The sequence below is a fragment of the Mastigoproctus giganteus genome, chromosome 10 (genome assembly GCF_048544385.1).
Source record: "Mastigoproctus giganteus isolate SK-2022 chromosome 10, ASM4854438v1, whole genome shotgun sequence".
NCBI lineage: Eukaryota > Metazoa > Arthropoda > Arachnida > Uropygi > Thelyphonidae > Mastigoproctus > Mastigoproctus giganteus.
In genome coordinates this window covers 207,020,139-207,036,133 of record NC_143584.1, presented here as the reverse complement: position 1 = coordinate 207,036,133, position 15,995 = coordinate 207,020,139, and the positions used below count along the sequence as shown (strand labels likewise).

Genomic DNA, 15,995 nt, shown 5'->3' with positions numbered 1-15,995 from the left:
TGCTGTGTCTGAATTATTGCTGCAGGTTACTGCTATGGATGAGAGGATAGTTATACGTGAGCCACTACCCTTGGACTAATCTTATTAGTAGAATCTCTCTCTCTCTTCAGTGCTGTGCCCCTTACTATTTTTGGTGTTTATTTAATTCAGTTTTGATGAGTCAAAATTTGCAGATGATACAAAGGTTGGCATGGTGTGACAGAAATCAGGGCTCACTATTGCAACAAGACCTAAAAGAATTAAGCATTTGGGTTGAGAAGTGACAATTGAGGTTTAACATTAATAAATACAAGGTGCTATATAAGGGCAGCAGTAATCCTCAGAATAACATAACAGTTCTGTGGCACCACACTTGAAGTGGTGGAGAATGAAAAAGACCCAAGGGTAATTGTGCAGTCTGACATGAAGTTCTCTGATCAGTGCAGGCAAGCTACTAGGACAGTGATGGGGTTCTGTCAGTGATAAACAAGAACATTACCAGCAGGGACAAGGTGATTATCACATTTTATTAGGCAATGGTTAGGTTGCATCTTTTAATACTGCATACAGGTGTGTAAGGCTCATTTGAAGAAGGATGTAGATCTGTTGGAATGGGTGTGGAAAAGAATAATAAGATTATATAAAGACACAAAATGGTACCGTTGCTATAAAGACTTCAGTTCTGAAAATTGTTGCACTTGGAAACTACGCATCTTTGTAGGGTTTTAATTGTAATAAGTATCTCAAAGGTTCTAACCATATAGATTGCCATATTTTTTGTTTTTAGCTAATAAATTTTACTTTTATTAAGACTATAACTAATTTTAAACACTATGAATATAAAGGTATTGCATAATACATATTGCATTTAGGTATGCATATCTCAGTACGGTATTGTCAAATTAAATTGAATTTTAAATGGAAATCATACCCCAGACTAGAACAGCAAAGCAATGAGCTCAAAGTAGCTGAAGTGCTGTGGCTCGAGAGAACTAAAGGAGATGATTATCCTACGAATCAGAGCCTAAGGAAATATGCTACTTGTGCAACTTTTGTGGATCTTTCTGAAAGAGGATATGATACAGCCGAGGGAGGGGGGATGCCTTTGTGTTTTGTTTGGTGCAGAAAGTGTGAAGAAATTTAGGTGCCATCTTGTGTTCTGATGGACATTTATGAGAGCTTGAAGAGGAGGGGTGGATGCCCTTGAAAGAACTAAAATGGAGAGTCCATCAAGCTCTTAGCAACTCAACAGCAGAGCTCACATTTGTGTATTGGGCAACACGGTGGCAATTCCCAAGACAGAATGTGCTGGTTCCACAATGGTAGTTATTATCGGTAACTCTTGTCAGGGAAATAGGAAATATATTGGTCGAGGATATGTGAAATAGGACCAGAGTATGTCTGCCAGGGGACAAAAGTAGATGACACTGTAGAGTAGATATAATCTTTTGAGGGTAAAAAAAGGTGATATTGTTGGAAACCTTGGCATTATTTGCCACTGATATATTAACTAAATGAATTGAGGGAACTAACTGTCTGATGGCTCCTTACTTTCTTGGACCACATGTGAATGGGGACTAAAATTTAAATTTCAAGAAAAGATTGTTACAGAATAGATGTTCAGAAGTATGCATTCAGACAGAGTAATTGATTGCTGGCACAAAATTCTGTTTGGTATTGTCCAAGTGGGTAGTTTGAATAACTTTCAAGAATTAGACAATGTCAGAGGAGATGTATGAATCAAGTGGATAATTCCGATGTTTTTTTTTTTTGGCTGATACTGTATAAGCTTGATTCCTTACATGATTTACCACAACTAATACTAATATAACAACTGTGGGGTGCTTCAACTCCAATCTGTTATTCTGACAGAGCTGGCATGTTTTTCACTGTTTGCCTATCTCTATGCTGGGATTTACAATGCAATTTCAGTAATTCAGAGAAAATTAAAAATAGTTTTTTATACTTTAATGGTTTTATTTTTAGTTTGTTTGCCTGTACTCTCAGTAATTCAGAAAGAAATAAAGTAGTAATGTTTTTGCCACTGCCCTAAATAAAGTAATAAAATTTAGTTTCATTTCATGAGATACAAATGTGGGTGTGAATGTACACAATAAGAAAGGAATGTGTATATAGATCAAAGGTACCTTCACAATTCATGTGATGTTTCTGTGCTGAAGCAGTTCTGTAATTGCTGTTTGTGTGTGTTGCGTGGGTTCTGTTTAGGATTGGGTTGGGTTATTTTTAATGTATGTTTTTCTGCAGAACAGCCTTAGGATTGAAAGGAATGTCTGTCTTGTATGTTAATTGGTAATACTGCAATTTATGATTAAATTATTATTAAAAAATGCCATGTATTTTATTATTTTTAGGTAATTCTCTCCATTCAGTGTGTAGAAAAATATAATTTCTCCAAGTGCAAGAAATTAAAAATGAATGTTAAAAAGTTTAAAAAAACTATTTTTAATTCTCTCTGAATTTCTGAAACAATGTATAAATTTCCAGCATAGAATATTAGTAGTGGTAAATGATGCAAGAAAGCAAGCTTATAAATCATCAACCAAAATAGGGGGGAATGGAAACTCCCCATGTTATCTATCCATCTCCTCCAATAGTTTGCCTAGTTCTTACAATGATTTTATTCAAACTACCTATTTCCACACACAACAACAGATAGAAATTTGTTCCAACCATCCTCTGGCTGAAGACAAACTACTGCACATCTGCTTTCTTATATTTATCTTCAACAATTTCTCCTCCACTTTGCTCTGTTACTACAAAATCATCCAGCTCACTGCCAGAGTTTAATTCACCTCTGGCATTCTCCTCCCTGAATAACTCCTCGTGTGAATGTAGATGCAAAATACTCATTTGTTAGCTACCTGAGCAGGATCATCAACAGTTGAACTATTGATATCCAATGGACCAATCTGATTCATCCCCTTCTAAAGTTTACATAAATAAAGAACTTTTGCTGTTTTTCTTTGCATCCTTTGCCAAAGATTTCTCGTAATCTGCCTTTGCCTGCCTAGCCTCCGTTGTGAATTGGTTACAGACCAGATTATATCTATCATAGGCTTCTGTGTCACCCATTAATTTATATGTATCCCATGCATTTTTCTTCTCTGCCACATTTCTCATTAGTTCATCTGACGTCCATTTAGGCCTAAACCTCGAACAATATTTCTTAGTTGGTATGAAAAGCCTAGTAGCCTTCCAAGATTACGTTTTTGAATGCTTCCCATTTTGAATTTGCTATTGGTACCATCATCCAGTGGTCCCACCATATAGAATTTAAATACTGTCTCAGACCTCCATAGTTGCCTTTACGAAAGCAAAAACTCTGAGTAAATTCTTCACATATATAAATGCCAAGAAGAGCAGGACAAACCAGATCGGACCTTTACGTAAGGGAAAGGGGATAGTAATAAATACACCAGCTGCTGTTGCAGATGAACTCAACAGTTATTTTGCATCAATATTTACAAATGAAAAGCCTTTTGTGGCAAAGGGAAATTGTGGGAGCGAAGATAAAAAATATGTAATTAATGATATCGAAATTTCGCAAGATTATTTAATGAAAAAACTTTGGAGCCTACAGACCAGTAAGGCATTAGCATTAGTAGAGGCATTTGATGCAAGAAAGCAAGCTTACGCAGCATCAGCCAAAAAAAAAAAAAAATCCACTTCACCCCTCTGTTCGTTCAAAATACCTGTCCAGCTGAGCCTTAAACTTATTTAAGCTATCAACTTCCACGACAAGGGATGGAAGTCTGTTCCACCAACCAACCACTCGCTGCCTAAAGGCAAATTTCTGCACATCTATCCTAAATCTGTCTTTCCTCAATTTGAATTTATGCCCTCTCAGGTGATTATTCTGAGCGAGAGGAAGAATCCCATCAGCATTGAGCATGCTCAAACCATTCAATGCTTTATACACCTCTATCAGATCACCTCGCTGGTGCCTAGTCTCCAGACACTGTAATTTGTAAAACTTAAGCCTTTCTTCGTAAGAGCACCCCTTTGTTCCATTCACTAATCTTGTTGCCCTTCTCTGTACTCGTTCCAGCAGCTCTACATCCTTCTTGAAATGAGGCCTCCAGACCTGTATACAGTACTCTAGGTGTGGCCTGACCATTGCTTTATACAAGGGAATAATCACCTCCTTATCCCTGCTAGAAAAATTCCTATATATCATTGACAATACACCATGAGCTACTCTTGCAGCCCGTCTGCACTGCTCAGAGAACTTCATATCTGCCTGCACAACCACCCCCAGGTCCCTTTCATTCTCTACCACTGTCAGTGTAGTACCACAGAGTTGATACGTTGCTCTGGGGTTGCTGTTTCCCACATGTAGTACTTTACATTTGTCAGTGTTAGACTTCATTTGCCACCTCTCAGCCCATCTGCTCAACCTTTCCAGATCCTGCTGCAGCAGCATAGTGTCAGTAGTGTCCTTGACAACCCTGCCTACCTTTGTATCGTCTGCAAAATTCGACATTAAACTTGATATACCATCATCAATATCATTTATGAATACAGAAAACAATGGACCCAACACTGAGCCCTGAGGGACTCCACTAATAACATTAGTCCACAATGAGCAGTGTCCATTGATTACCACGCTCTGTCTTCTCCCCCTCAGCCACCCCTTTATCCACAGCAGCAATTTGCCTCCAATGTCACACTGCTCCAATTTGTGCAGCAGTCTTCCATGTGCAACAGTATCAAAAGCCTTTCTAAGATCCAAGTATATAATATCAAAAGTTATTCCCTGCATCCAGTTCTTTTGTGACTACACCATAGTATCCAATCAAATTGGTCAGGCAAGACTTCCCCTTAACAAAACCATGCTGTGTCCGAGCTATAACTGAAGTCTTGTCTAAATGATCCTGCAGTGCTTCTTTAACTAGTGCCTCCATTAATTTTCCTGGAACAGAAGTTAAACTCACAAGTCTATAATTGCTTGTGTCAGCCTTTGATCCTCCTTTGTGAATTTTGGTCACATTTGCACATCTCCAGTCTATGGGTCCAAGGAAGTTCCTTGAGTCCAGGGAAGCTCTCATAATTATGGCTAAGGGTTTGCTTACTTCCTCTGCTGCCTCCTTTAATATAACTGGATAGATCCCATCCACCCCAGGTGCCTCTCTTGTGTTTATCTTCAACAGTTTTTCCTCCACTTTACTCTCAATTATTACAAGATTCTCTAGCTTACTGCTAGAGTTGAATACACCCCTGGCTTTCCCCTCGCTAAATAACTCCTCATGTGTGAATGTCGATGCAAAATATTCATTTAGTTTGTTAGCTACCTGAGCAGGATCATCAACAGTTGACCCATCGATATCAAGTGGACCAATCTGATTCATCCCCTTCCTTCTAGAGTTTTCATAAGTAAAGAACTCTTTGCTGTTTTTCTTTGCATCTCCTGCCAAAGATTTCTCGTACTCTGCCTTCGCCTGCCTAACCTCCTTTGTAACTTGGTTACAGATCAACTTGTATCTGTCATAGGCTTCTGTGTCATGTGTTAATTTGTATGTTTCCCATGCATGTTTCTTCTCTGCCATATGCCTCATCAGTTCATCTGACATCCATTTAGGCCTAAACCTTGAACAATATTTCTTAGTTGGTATGTAAAGCCTAGTAGCTTCCAAGATAAGTTCTTTGAATGCTTCCCATTTTGAATTTGCTGTTGGTAACATCATTAGTTGGTCCCACTGTATAGAATTTAAATACTGTCTCAGTCCATTGTAGTCACCTTTACGAAAGCAATAACCCTTCCCTTTACCCCTAATGGTAGTTACATCTTTGAGTAAATCCCACTTCAGCACACTGATCACTGCCACATTGTGGTTCATTTATCTGCAGATTCTTAATGCATGAAGAATCACTGCTGATAATGAAATCAAGAGTATTCCTCCCTCTAGTTTCCTCCCGAACATGCTGATGTAGAAAACAATCATCCAATAAATCCACAAAAGCCTTGCTAGTGTGTGAGTGACCAGCCCCCAAACTCCAGTCAATATCTGGGAAATTAAAATCTCCCATTGTAAGACTCTCTGATTTACTGGCCCACTCTATTTCCCTGTACAGTTTCTTATACTCATCAGAGTCATTATGCCTATAGCACACTCCTACTCTCAATTTTGATCTCCCAATGCTTATGTCACACCAAACTGACTCGACACTGCACTGTCCAGCAGTGTCCACTGGCTTCACTTCCTTGGATTTTATGTATTTCTTAACTAATAGCATAACCCCCTCCTCCCTTCCTATCCAGTCTATCCTTTCTGTAGATGTTGTACTCCCCAAATTCCAGTTCTGCATTCTTTATATCTGTGTGACACCAAGTCTCTGATATCCCAACAATATCTGCCTTTGATGTTTTGAGCAATACCTCAAATTCATCAAATTTATTTACTAAACTCCTAGCATTGGTGTACACGCAGGTATACATGCACCTATTTCTATTCTTAGCTACCCTAACACAACCCATGTGTTTACTTGTACCGCAATGGCTCCCAGCAGTCTCTGAAATACCATGAATCTTGTTTTCCAGGCTTCTGCTCATTCTAATAGAAGCAGTGCAAGAATCTCTTTCACCTCTGCCAGTGGCTACAGTCAATCTATTGGTCTTTGTCTCCCCCAAGCTAGCAGTTTTCCGACCCACCTAACACTGCCTCGATAGCATCAGCAAATATTCTTGCACCTTTTCTATTTAAGTGTATCCCATCCCTGTAGAAGCAATCTCTCCTGTTAACAAGTACAGTCCAGGCTGAAAAAAATTCTACCCCTTGAGCCTTGCACAATCTTTCCAGGGCCGAATTGATCGACAAGGCTCTCATCATGTACTCCCTCCTATCGTGTCTGGGCAGAATTGCAGACACTTTCAAATTCAACCCTATTTCACGGCTTTTTTCAACAGTGACCTGTACTTGTTAAGCAATTCTGTCGGTCCTGGAGTTGATGGAATATACCCTATAATCTTAAGAGAAGCGGCAAGCGAGTGCATTGAACCGTTGAGGCTAATTATGCGAGCATCACTAGACTCTGGGGAGATTCCCTTGGATTGGAAAAGTGCAAATGTATCTCCCATACATAAGGGTGGCTCTAAAAGTGAAGTTGGAAATTATCAACCTGTCAGTCTGACTTCAGTAGTAGGGAAAATCATGGAAGCAATGATCAAGGGTGGAATTCAGGATCATTTGGATCAAATTGAAATTCTCAAGGATACTCAGCATGGTTTTGTAAAGGGAAAATCATGTTTAACAAATCTGGTTCGCTATTTCGAAAGGGTCACTCACGAGCTGGATTTAGGGAATAATTTCGACATTGTTTATTTAGATTTCAGCAAAGCTTTTGACTCAGTCCCACGTGAGCGGTTGCTTTTTAAGCTGGAACAGGTTGGAATCACTTTGAAAATCCTTAGATGGATAGAAGGATGGCTTCAGGGCAGGAGGCAGAGGGTTGTGATAAATGGCTATTCCTCAGATTGGGTTGATGTAAGAAGTGGGGTTCCCCAAGGATCAGTATTAGGACCACTGTTGTTTTTAATTTTCATAAACGACATTGATGAAGGGATAGAGGGCGTGATGTCTAAATTTGCAGATGATGTTAAAATTGGTAGAGTAGTTAATGATCACTGTCAAGCTGAGCTTCTTCAGAGAGACCTAGATAGACTTCAGGAATGGTCAGAAAAATGGCAGCTATGCTTTAATCCAACAAAGTGTAAGGTATTATACCTGGGAAACAGTAATCCCAAAAAAACGTATTCATTTGGTGGAGTTCAACTAAACCCAGTACTGGAGGAAAGGGACTTGGGTGTTATGATACGGTCAGACATGAAATTCTCTGAGCATTGTAAACAGGTTGCAAGGAAGGCCCATGGTGTCCTATCGATGATCTATCGAACTTTTGCAAGTAGAGATAGGGACGTGATAATCCCATTATATAAGGCTTATGTTAGACCACACTTGGAATACTGTGTTCAGGTATGGAGACCGCACCTAAAGAAAGACATAGAGCTCTTGAAAGGTTGGAAAGAAGGGTAACTTGCCTGGTGAGATCGGCAAAAGGCAGTCCTTATGAAGAAAGACTTCGAATATGTGGGTTGCAGAGTTTGGAAACTAGACCCCTTAGAGGAGATTTGATTGAGGTGTTTAAGGCTCTGAGAGGGATCAGTAAAATGAATGAGGACAAAATTTTAAAGATTATAAATGATGCTAGAACTAGGGGACATAAATTCAAGTTATGGGGGGAAATGTTTAGATTGGACTGCAGGAAGTTTTATTTTAGCCAGTGAGTTTTTTGTTTTTATCATTGTTTTGTTCGAATTTTTTTTTTTTTTTTTTTTTTGGCTGGTGCAGCATAAGCCATAGGCTTTCTTGCACCATGCGGCCGTTACTAATACTAAATCCCACTTCAGCATGCTGTGATCACTGCCACCTAATGGTTCCTTTATCTGCAGATTCTTAATGCATGAAGAATCACTACTGATAATCAGATCAAGAGTATTACTCCCTCTAGTTGCCTCCCAAACATGCTTCTGTAGAAAACAATCATCCAATAAATCCACAAAAGCCTTGCTAGTGTGTGAGTGACAAACCCACAAATTCCAGTCAATATCTGGGAAATTAAAATCCCCCATTATAAGACACTCTGATTTACTGGCCCACTCTATTTCCCTGTACAGTTTTTTATTATACTCACCAGAGTCATTAGGCCTATAACACAGTCCTACTCTCAATTTTGAGTTCTCAGTGCTTGTCACCCCAAACTGACTCGACACTGTACTGTCCAGCCATGTCAACTGACTGTACTTCCTTGGATTTTTTCTGAACTAATAGCATAACCCCTCCTCCCTTCCTATTCTATCTATCCTTTGTGTACACATCGTACTCCGCAAATTCCATTTCTGCTGTTATTTATTTGGTTTTTTTTTTTTTAGGAGCATTAGTAACTAAGGCCATATTGCTCCAGGGATATGCGGTGGTCATTCCCTGACCTTTCCGCATCCTCCGTATTTGGTGGTGACGGGCTCGAACCCCAGTCTAATCAAGAAGCGTGTGCTACGCACTGCTGCTCCTTCCCACCTGGCTACGGAGGCACCTATCCATTTCTGCATTCCTTATATCTGTGTGACACCACGTCTCGGATATCCCAACAATATCCGCCTTTGATGCTTTGAGCAATACCTCAAATTCATCAAATTTATTTACCAAACTCCATGCATTGGTGTACACGCATGTATACTTGCGTGTACACCAATTTCCTATTCCTATTCTTAGCCATCTGTTCCTATTCTTATGTACCCTAACACAACCCATGTGTTTACTTGTACCGCAATGACTCCCAGCAGTCTCTGAAATATCCTGCATCTTGTTTTCCAGGCTTCTGCTAATTCCAATAGAAGCAGTGCAAGAATCACTTTCACTTCTGTCAGTGGCTACTGTTAATCTATTAGTCCTTGTACGCCCCCCCCCAAGCTAGCAGTTTCTGACCCACCTAACACTGCCTTGATAGCATCAGCAAATATTCTTGCACCCTTTCTATTTAAGTATATCTATTCCCTGTAGAAGCAATCTCTCCTGTTAACAAGCACAGACCAGGCTGAGAAAAATTTTACCCCTTGAGCCTTGTGCAATCTCTCCAAGGCCGAATTGATCAACAAGGCTCTCATCATATACTCCCTCCTATCGTGTCTGGGTGGAATTGCAGACACTTTTAAATTCAACCCTAATTAACTGCTTTTTTTCAGTAGTGACCTGTACTTGTTAAGTAATTCTGCTGCTCTCCTACTCTTAACACCATTAGTGCCAACATTTACAACAATATCACCTTTTTTTGCCCTTAAAAGAAATCTGCTCTACAACATTATCAACCTTTGCCCCTGGCAGACATACCCCGGTCCTGTTCCACCTATCCTTTTTGCACAATATGTTCTCTGTTTCCCTGACAGTAGTGACCGACAACTACTAGTTCCTGTGGGACCAGCACATTTTGCCTTGGGGGTTGCCGCTGTGTTGTGTGATGTGCAAGCTCTGGCATTGATGTGGGCAGCTGAGAGCTTGATGGTCCACTCAGTTTAGATTCTTCGAGGGCATCCACCCTGTCCTTCAAGCTCTCATATAGGCCCATAACAATGCTGAGCTGTTGCCTGATTTCCTCATACTCCTTTATATCATGCATACAAAAGACATTTCCCTTGGCATTATCATATCCCCATCCCTGATTGCTCCACAAACATCAAACAAGCAGGAAATTTTAAAATGCTGTGATTCAAAGGACAACTGTCCCCCCCCCCCCCAGTTCTCCCCTGAGTCACAGCACTCAATAGCTTGAGCCTTTTAATTTGCTGCTCTGGTCTGAGTCATGATTTCGATTCAATTTCAATTAAAATTCCAATACCAAAAAATAAAAATTTTTTTTCCCAATAGAATTATAACCCTAAACTTTATATCCGAATGCAATGCAGTTATAACACTAATATATATATATATATATATATATTTATTTATTTAGTATTGATAATACTATACTATACTAAGCTGACAGATTTCTAATACCGTGCTACATGTTTCGCTATCTAGTTTTACCTTAAACCTTATGCTATCTATTTCGGGATATATGTTGTATTGTATAACAATGGCAGCAAGTTATGAACAGTAAATCTGCGGACACCAAGTATATCACAGGTAATTAACTTTCAAAAATCATGCTATCTAAATGTATATAACACACATTGCCATATAGTGCCCAAGGGTTAGCCATCAAGACTGATAAGAAAGACAGTAATATGCAATGCCCCTCTAATAGATGAATATGTCATTAAGATCGGGAAGTATAAAGTTTTTGTTGTAAACTGCCCACAAATGTAGCAGAAATTGTCAGGATGGTTCAGACACTCTTTGCTTCTGCTTAGATATTTTAATGATATAGCACTAAGAAAAGCACGGAAGAAATAAACTATGCAATAGATATTCGGATAAACTGTAAATAGCATTTTCAGTGTTAATTGTGTTCTTGTCACACTATCGAAACGTACTCTGCATTACAACTGTCTTTCCATTACTGAGAGAGAGGTGGGAGGCAGACAGACAGAAAAGGTTGAACACATTAACCCTCCACAACATTATTGCAATCAATAAGCACATGCAGACATTATTGCTGGTCAGTGTCATACGTCCCTAGCAAGATATACATGTTATGGGTAAACACAAAAACCTGTATATGTAGAAATTGTGATAAGAAATTTTTAAAATTTATTTTTGAAATCTATGCATAAAAATTGACTGCAAACAGCGGATATACTAGTGGAGATAAGAAGCATGTTGGCCTGTGTAATCTACATGAAAAAATATGAATAATTATTTTTAAAAGCTCTTATTTCAACAAAGCATTCTTAACATAACTTCACTGTTGTGATTTTGGTTCTAAACGAGAAATTTCCTTTCATCTCCCATGCCATCTACTGTAACCTGTTTAATAATGTTAAATAGACATTTACACACCTAATTTTTAATTAAAAATTAATTTAAATTTTTAAAAGTTTTATTTGACTTGACTAAGGTAACGATAAAAAAAAAGTTCATTTTTGCAAATAACTCAGCATATATCTTCATGTTAAATTGTCATCTATTCTGGTTTCAAATAAAAGATTTTTAAATTGCAGATGGGCTGAGCAAGAATGTATACGTCAGAGTTTAGCAGTAAATCCTGAAAATGAGAGGACTGTACTAGGAAAGGCACTTTTTCTTATTAGATTTCCTCTTATGACAGTAGAAGAGTTTGCTGTTGGAGCTGCCCAATCATCCATCCTGACAGATCGAGAGGTTGTTTCACTGTTTTTACATTTCACTGTGAATCCAAAGCCAGGGGTTACTTTTCCAGAAACACCACGATGTTGTATTACTGGCAAAGAGCAAATGGTTTGCCGTTTTCAGCAGATTGAAAGTAGATGGGGTTATAGTGGAACTAGTGACAGAATTAGGTAAATATTTTTGATATCTTGTTAGCTATTGTTTTAATTAAGTAAATATCATTATTTGTAAATATACATACATACCTTACACGTATAAAAAATATTTAAAATGTCAATCTTAATATTTGTCTGATATATATTATAAATAGATATATTAAAATTAATTATGCATTGGTCATACTCTTTTATACTGTTTTGTTCTGCAGATGAAGATTGATCAAATCATGTAAATAAATAATGTTTTTTCTCTATTTATTATAAGGTTTTCTAAAATATTTGAAAATTGTCCAAGATATATATTTTGTTTTAATTCTTAGTCTTAGATTGCAAAGGCAGTGCCCCCTGTTTAATGTATTATAGCTCCTATAGTGTAGTGCCTTTGACTTAAATTTGTTGAGCTATATAGTTGTCTGGACTTTCTTTTCTTATTTTTTGCTTAGGTTTGATGACAGAATTCAACGTGGAATCGAAAAAACATCACCAATTAAGTAGTTCTGTTATGTAGTAGTATTAACTTCTTGTAATACTGTATACACAAACTTTGCTTGATAACAATTCACATAAATGTGAATCATACAATAAAAAATTTGATTAAGTCATAAAATGCAGACATTGCATGGATATTGGCGACATGGTGTCACTCAGTCATAACGGATGCAGAATTTTAATATGGGGAATACAATGTGTACCAAATGGACATAGTGTATAGTTACAGTTTTGCGGCACCAGGAGTTAATCCAACTTCACGTACAGAAAGGATAGACAGGGCAGGAGAATTTATTTATCAAAATTGTAAATATTCAGAATACATTAACTACAGGTCATGAAAATTACCAAGAATAACTGTCTTTTGAAGAGTATAAGAATATGAGGGCTCTTATTGGTAAGATTTTTCTTTCTCATACAAATCTTTCCAACTTTAATGTATTGTTTTAAACTCTCCAAGAAAAGCAGAAAATTTTTCCAAGGGTTTCTCCAAGGTAAAGTAAGAAGGGGAGGTTTTAATAAAACAAATGCACTAGAATTTTACCCCTTTACCCCTGATAGTAATTATATCTTTAAGTAAATCCCACATCAGGACACTGTGATCTGCAAATTCTTAATACACGAATGATCACTGCTGATAACCAGATCAAGAGTATTACCCTCTCTGGTTGCCTCTCGAACATACTGCTGCAGAAAACAATCGTCCAATAAATCCACAAAAGTCTTACTAGTGTGTGAGTGACCAACCACAAGTTCCAGTCAATAGCATTAGCATTAGTAGAGGCATTTGATGCAAGAAAGCAAGCTTATGCAGCATCAGCCAAAAAAAAAAAAAAAAAAACCCCACTTCCACTTCGCCCCTCTGTTCGTTCAAAATACCTGTCCAGCTGAGCCTTAAACTTATTTAGGCTATCAACCTCCACCACAAGGGATGGAAGTCTGTTCCACCAACCAACCACCCGCTGGCTAAAGGCAAATTTCCGCACGTCTATCCTACATCTGTCTTTCCTCAATTTGAATTTGTGCCCTCTCAGGTGATTTTTCTGAGCTAGAGGAAGAATCCCATCAGCATTGAGCATGCTCAAACCATTCAAGGCTTTATACACCTCTATCAGATCACCCGCTGGTGCCTAGTCTCCAGACACTGTAATTTGCAAAACTTAAGCCTTTCTTCGTAAGAGCACCCCTTTGTTCCATTCACTAATCTTGTTACCCTTCTCTGTACTCGTTCCAGCAGCTCTACATCCTTATTGAAATGAGGCCTCCAGACCTGTATACAGTACTCTAGGTGTGGCCTGACCATCGCCTTATACAATGGAATAATCACCTCCTTATCCCTGCTGGAAAAATTCCTGTATATCATTGACAATACTCCATGAGCTACTCTTGCAGCCCGTCTGCACTGCTCAGAGAACTTCATATCTGCCTGCACAACCACCCCCAAGTCCCTTTCATTCTCTACCACTGTCAGTGTAGTACCACAGAGTTGATACGTTGCTCTGGGGTTGCTGTTTCCCATGTGTAGTACTTTACATTTGTCAATGTTAAACTTCATTTGCCACCTCTCAGCCCATCTGCTCAACCTTTCCAGATCCTGTTGCAGCAGCATAGTGTCAGTAGTGTCCTTGACAACCCTGCCAACCTTTGTATCGTCTGCAAACTTGGACATTAAGCCCGATATACCATCATCAATATCATTTATAAATACAGAAAACAATAATGGACCCAACACTGAGCCCTGAGGGACTCCACTAATAACATCAGTCCACGATGAGCAGTGTCCATTGATTACCACTCCCTGTCTTCTCCCCCTCAACCACCCCTTTATCCATAGCAGCAATTTGCCTCCAATGTCACACTGCTCCAATTTGTGTAGCAGTCTTCCATGTGCAACAGTATCAAAAGCCTTTCTAAGATCCAAGTATATAATATCAAAGTTATTCCCTGCATCCAGTTCTTTTGTGACTGCATCATAGTATCCAATCAAGTTGGTCAGGCAAGACTTCCCCTTAACAAAACCATGCTGTGTCTGAGCTATAACTGAAGTCTTGTCTAAATGATCCTGCAGTGCTTCTTTAACCAGTGCCTCCATTAATTTTCCTGGAACAGAAGTTAAGCTCACAGGTCTATAATTACTTGTGTCAGCCTTTGATCCTCCTTTGTGAATTGGGGTCACATTTGCACATTTCCAGTCTATGGGTACTTCCCCTGAGTCCAAGGAAGCTCTCATAATTATGGCTAAGGGTTTGCTTACTTCCTTTGCTGCCTCCTTTAATATAACTGGATAGATCCCATCCACCCCAGGTGCCTTTCTTGTGTTTATCTTCAACAGTTTCTCCTCCACTTTACTCCCAGTTATTTCAAGATTCTGTAGCTTACTGCTAGAGTTGAATACACCTCTGGCATTTCCCCTCGCTGAATAACTCCTCGTGTGTGAATGTCGATGCAAAATATTCATTTAGTTTGTTAGCTACCTGAGCAGGATCATTAACACTTGACCCATCAATATCAAGTGGACCAATCTGATTCATCCCCTTCCTTCTAGAGTTTACATAAGTAAAGAACTCTTTGCTGTTTTTCTTTGCATCCCTTGCCAAGGATTTCTCGTAATCTGCCTTCGCCTGCCTAACCTCCTTTGTAACTTGGTTGCATATCAATTTGTATCTATCATAGGCTTCTGTGTCATGTGTTAATTTGTATGTATCCCATGCATTTTTCTTCTCTGCCATATGCCTCATTAGTTCATCTGACATCCATTTTGGCCTAAACCTTGAACAATATTTCTTAGTTGGTATGTAAAGCCTAGTAGCTTCCAAGATAAGTTCTTTGAATGCTTCCCATTTTGAATTTGCTGTTGGTAACATCATCAGTTGGTCCCACTGTATAGAATTTAAATACCGTCTCAGTCCATCGTAGTCGCCTTTACGGAAGCAATAACCCTTCCCTTTACCCCTAATGGTAGTTACCTCTTTGAGTAAATCCCACTTCAGCACACTGTGATCACTGCCACCTAGTGGTTCATTTATCTGCAGATTCTTAATGCATGAAGAATCACTGCTGATAATCAAATCAAGAGTATTACTCCCTCTAGTTGCCTCCCGAACATGCTGATGTAGAAAACAATCATCCAATAAATCCACAAAAGCCCTGCTAGTGTGTGAGTAACCAGCCCCCAAATTCCAGTCAATATCTGGGAAATTAAAATCTCCCATTATAAGACACTCTGATTTACTGGCCCACTCTATTTCCCTGTACAGTTCCTTATTATACTCATCAGAGTCATTAGGCCTATAGCACACTCCTACTCTCAATTTTGATCTCCCAATGTTTATGTCACACCAAACTGACTCCACACTGCACTGTCCAGCGATGTCGACTGGCTTCACTTCCTTGGTTTTTATGTGTTTCTTAACTAATAGCATAACCCCTCCCCCCTTCCTCTCCTTTCTGTAGATGTACTCCCCAAATTGCAGTTCTCCATCCCTTATATCTGTGTGACACCACGTCTCTGATATCCCAACAATATCTGCCTTCGATGTTTTGAGCAATA

At 38.9% G+C, this 15,995-nt stretch overlaps 1 protein-coding gene across 1 annotated transcript in view; it reads left to right on the top strand.

Moving 5' to 3' along the window:
- Positions 1 to 15,995, top strand: part of LOC150079815 (BTB/POZ domain-containing protein 2-like) — a 78,478-nt gene that overhangs the window by 36,162 nt on the left and 26,321 nt on the right. Inside the window, exon 2 of the mRNA XM_090383889.1 lies at positions 11,651 to 11,968. Within this exon, the coding sequence (XP_090240015.1) occupies positions 11,651 to 11,968 (318 nt within the window). The remainder of the gene's footprint in view (positions 1 to 11,650; positions 11,969 to 15,995) is intronic.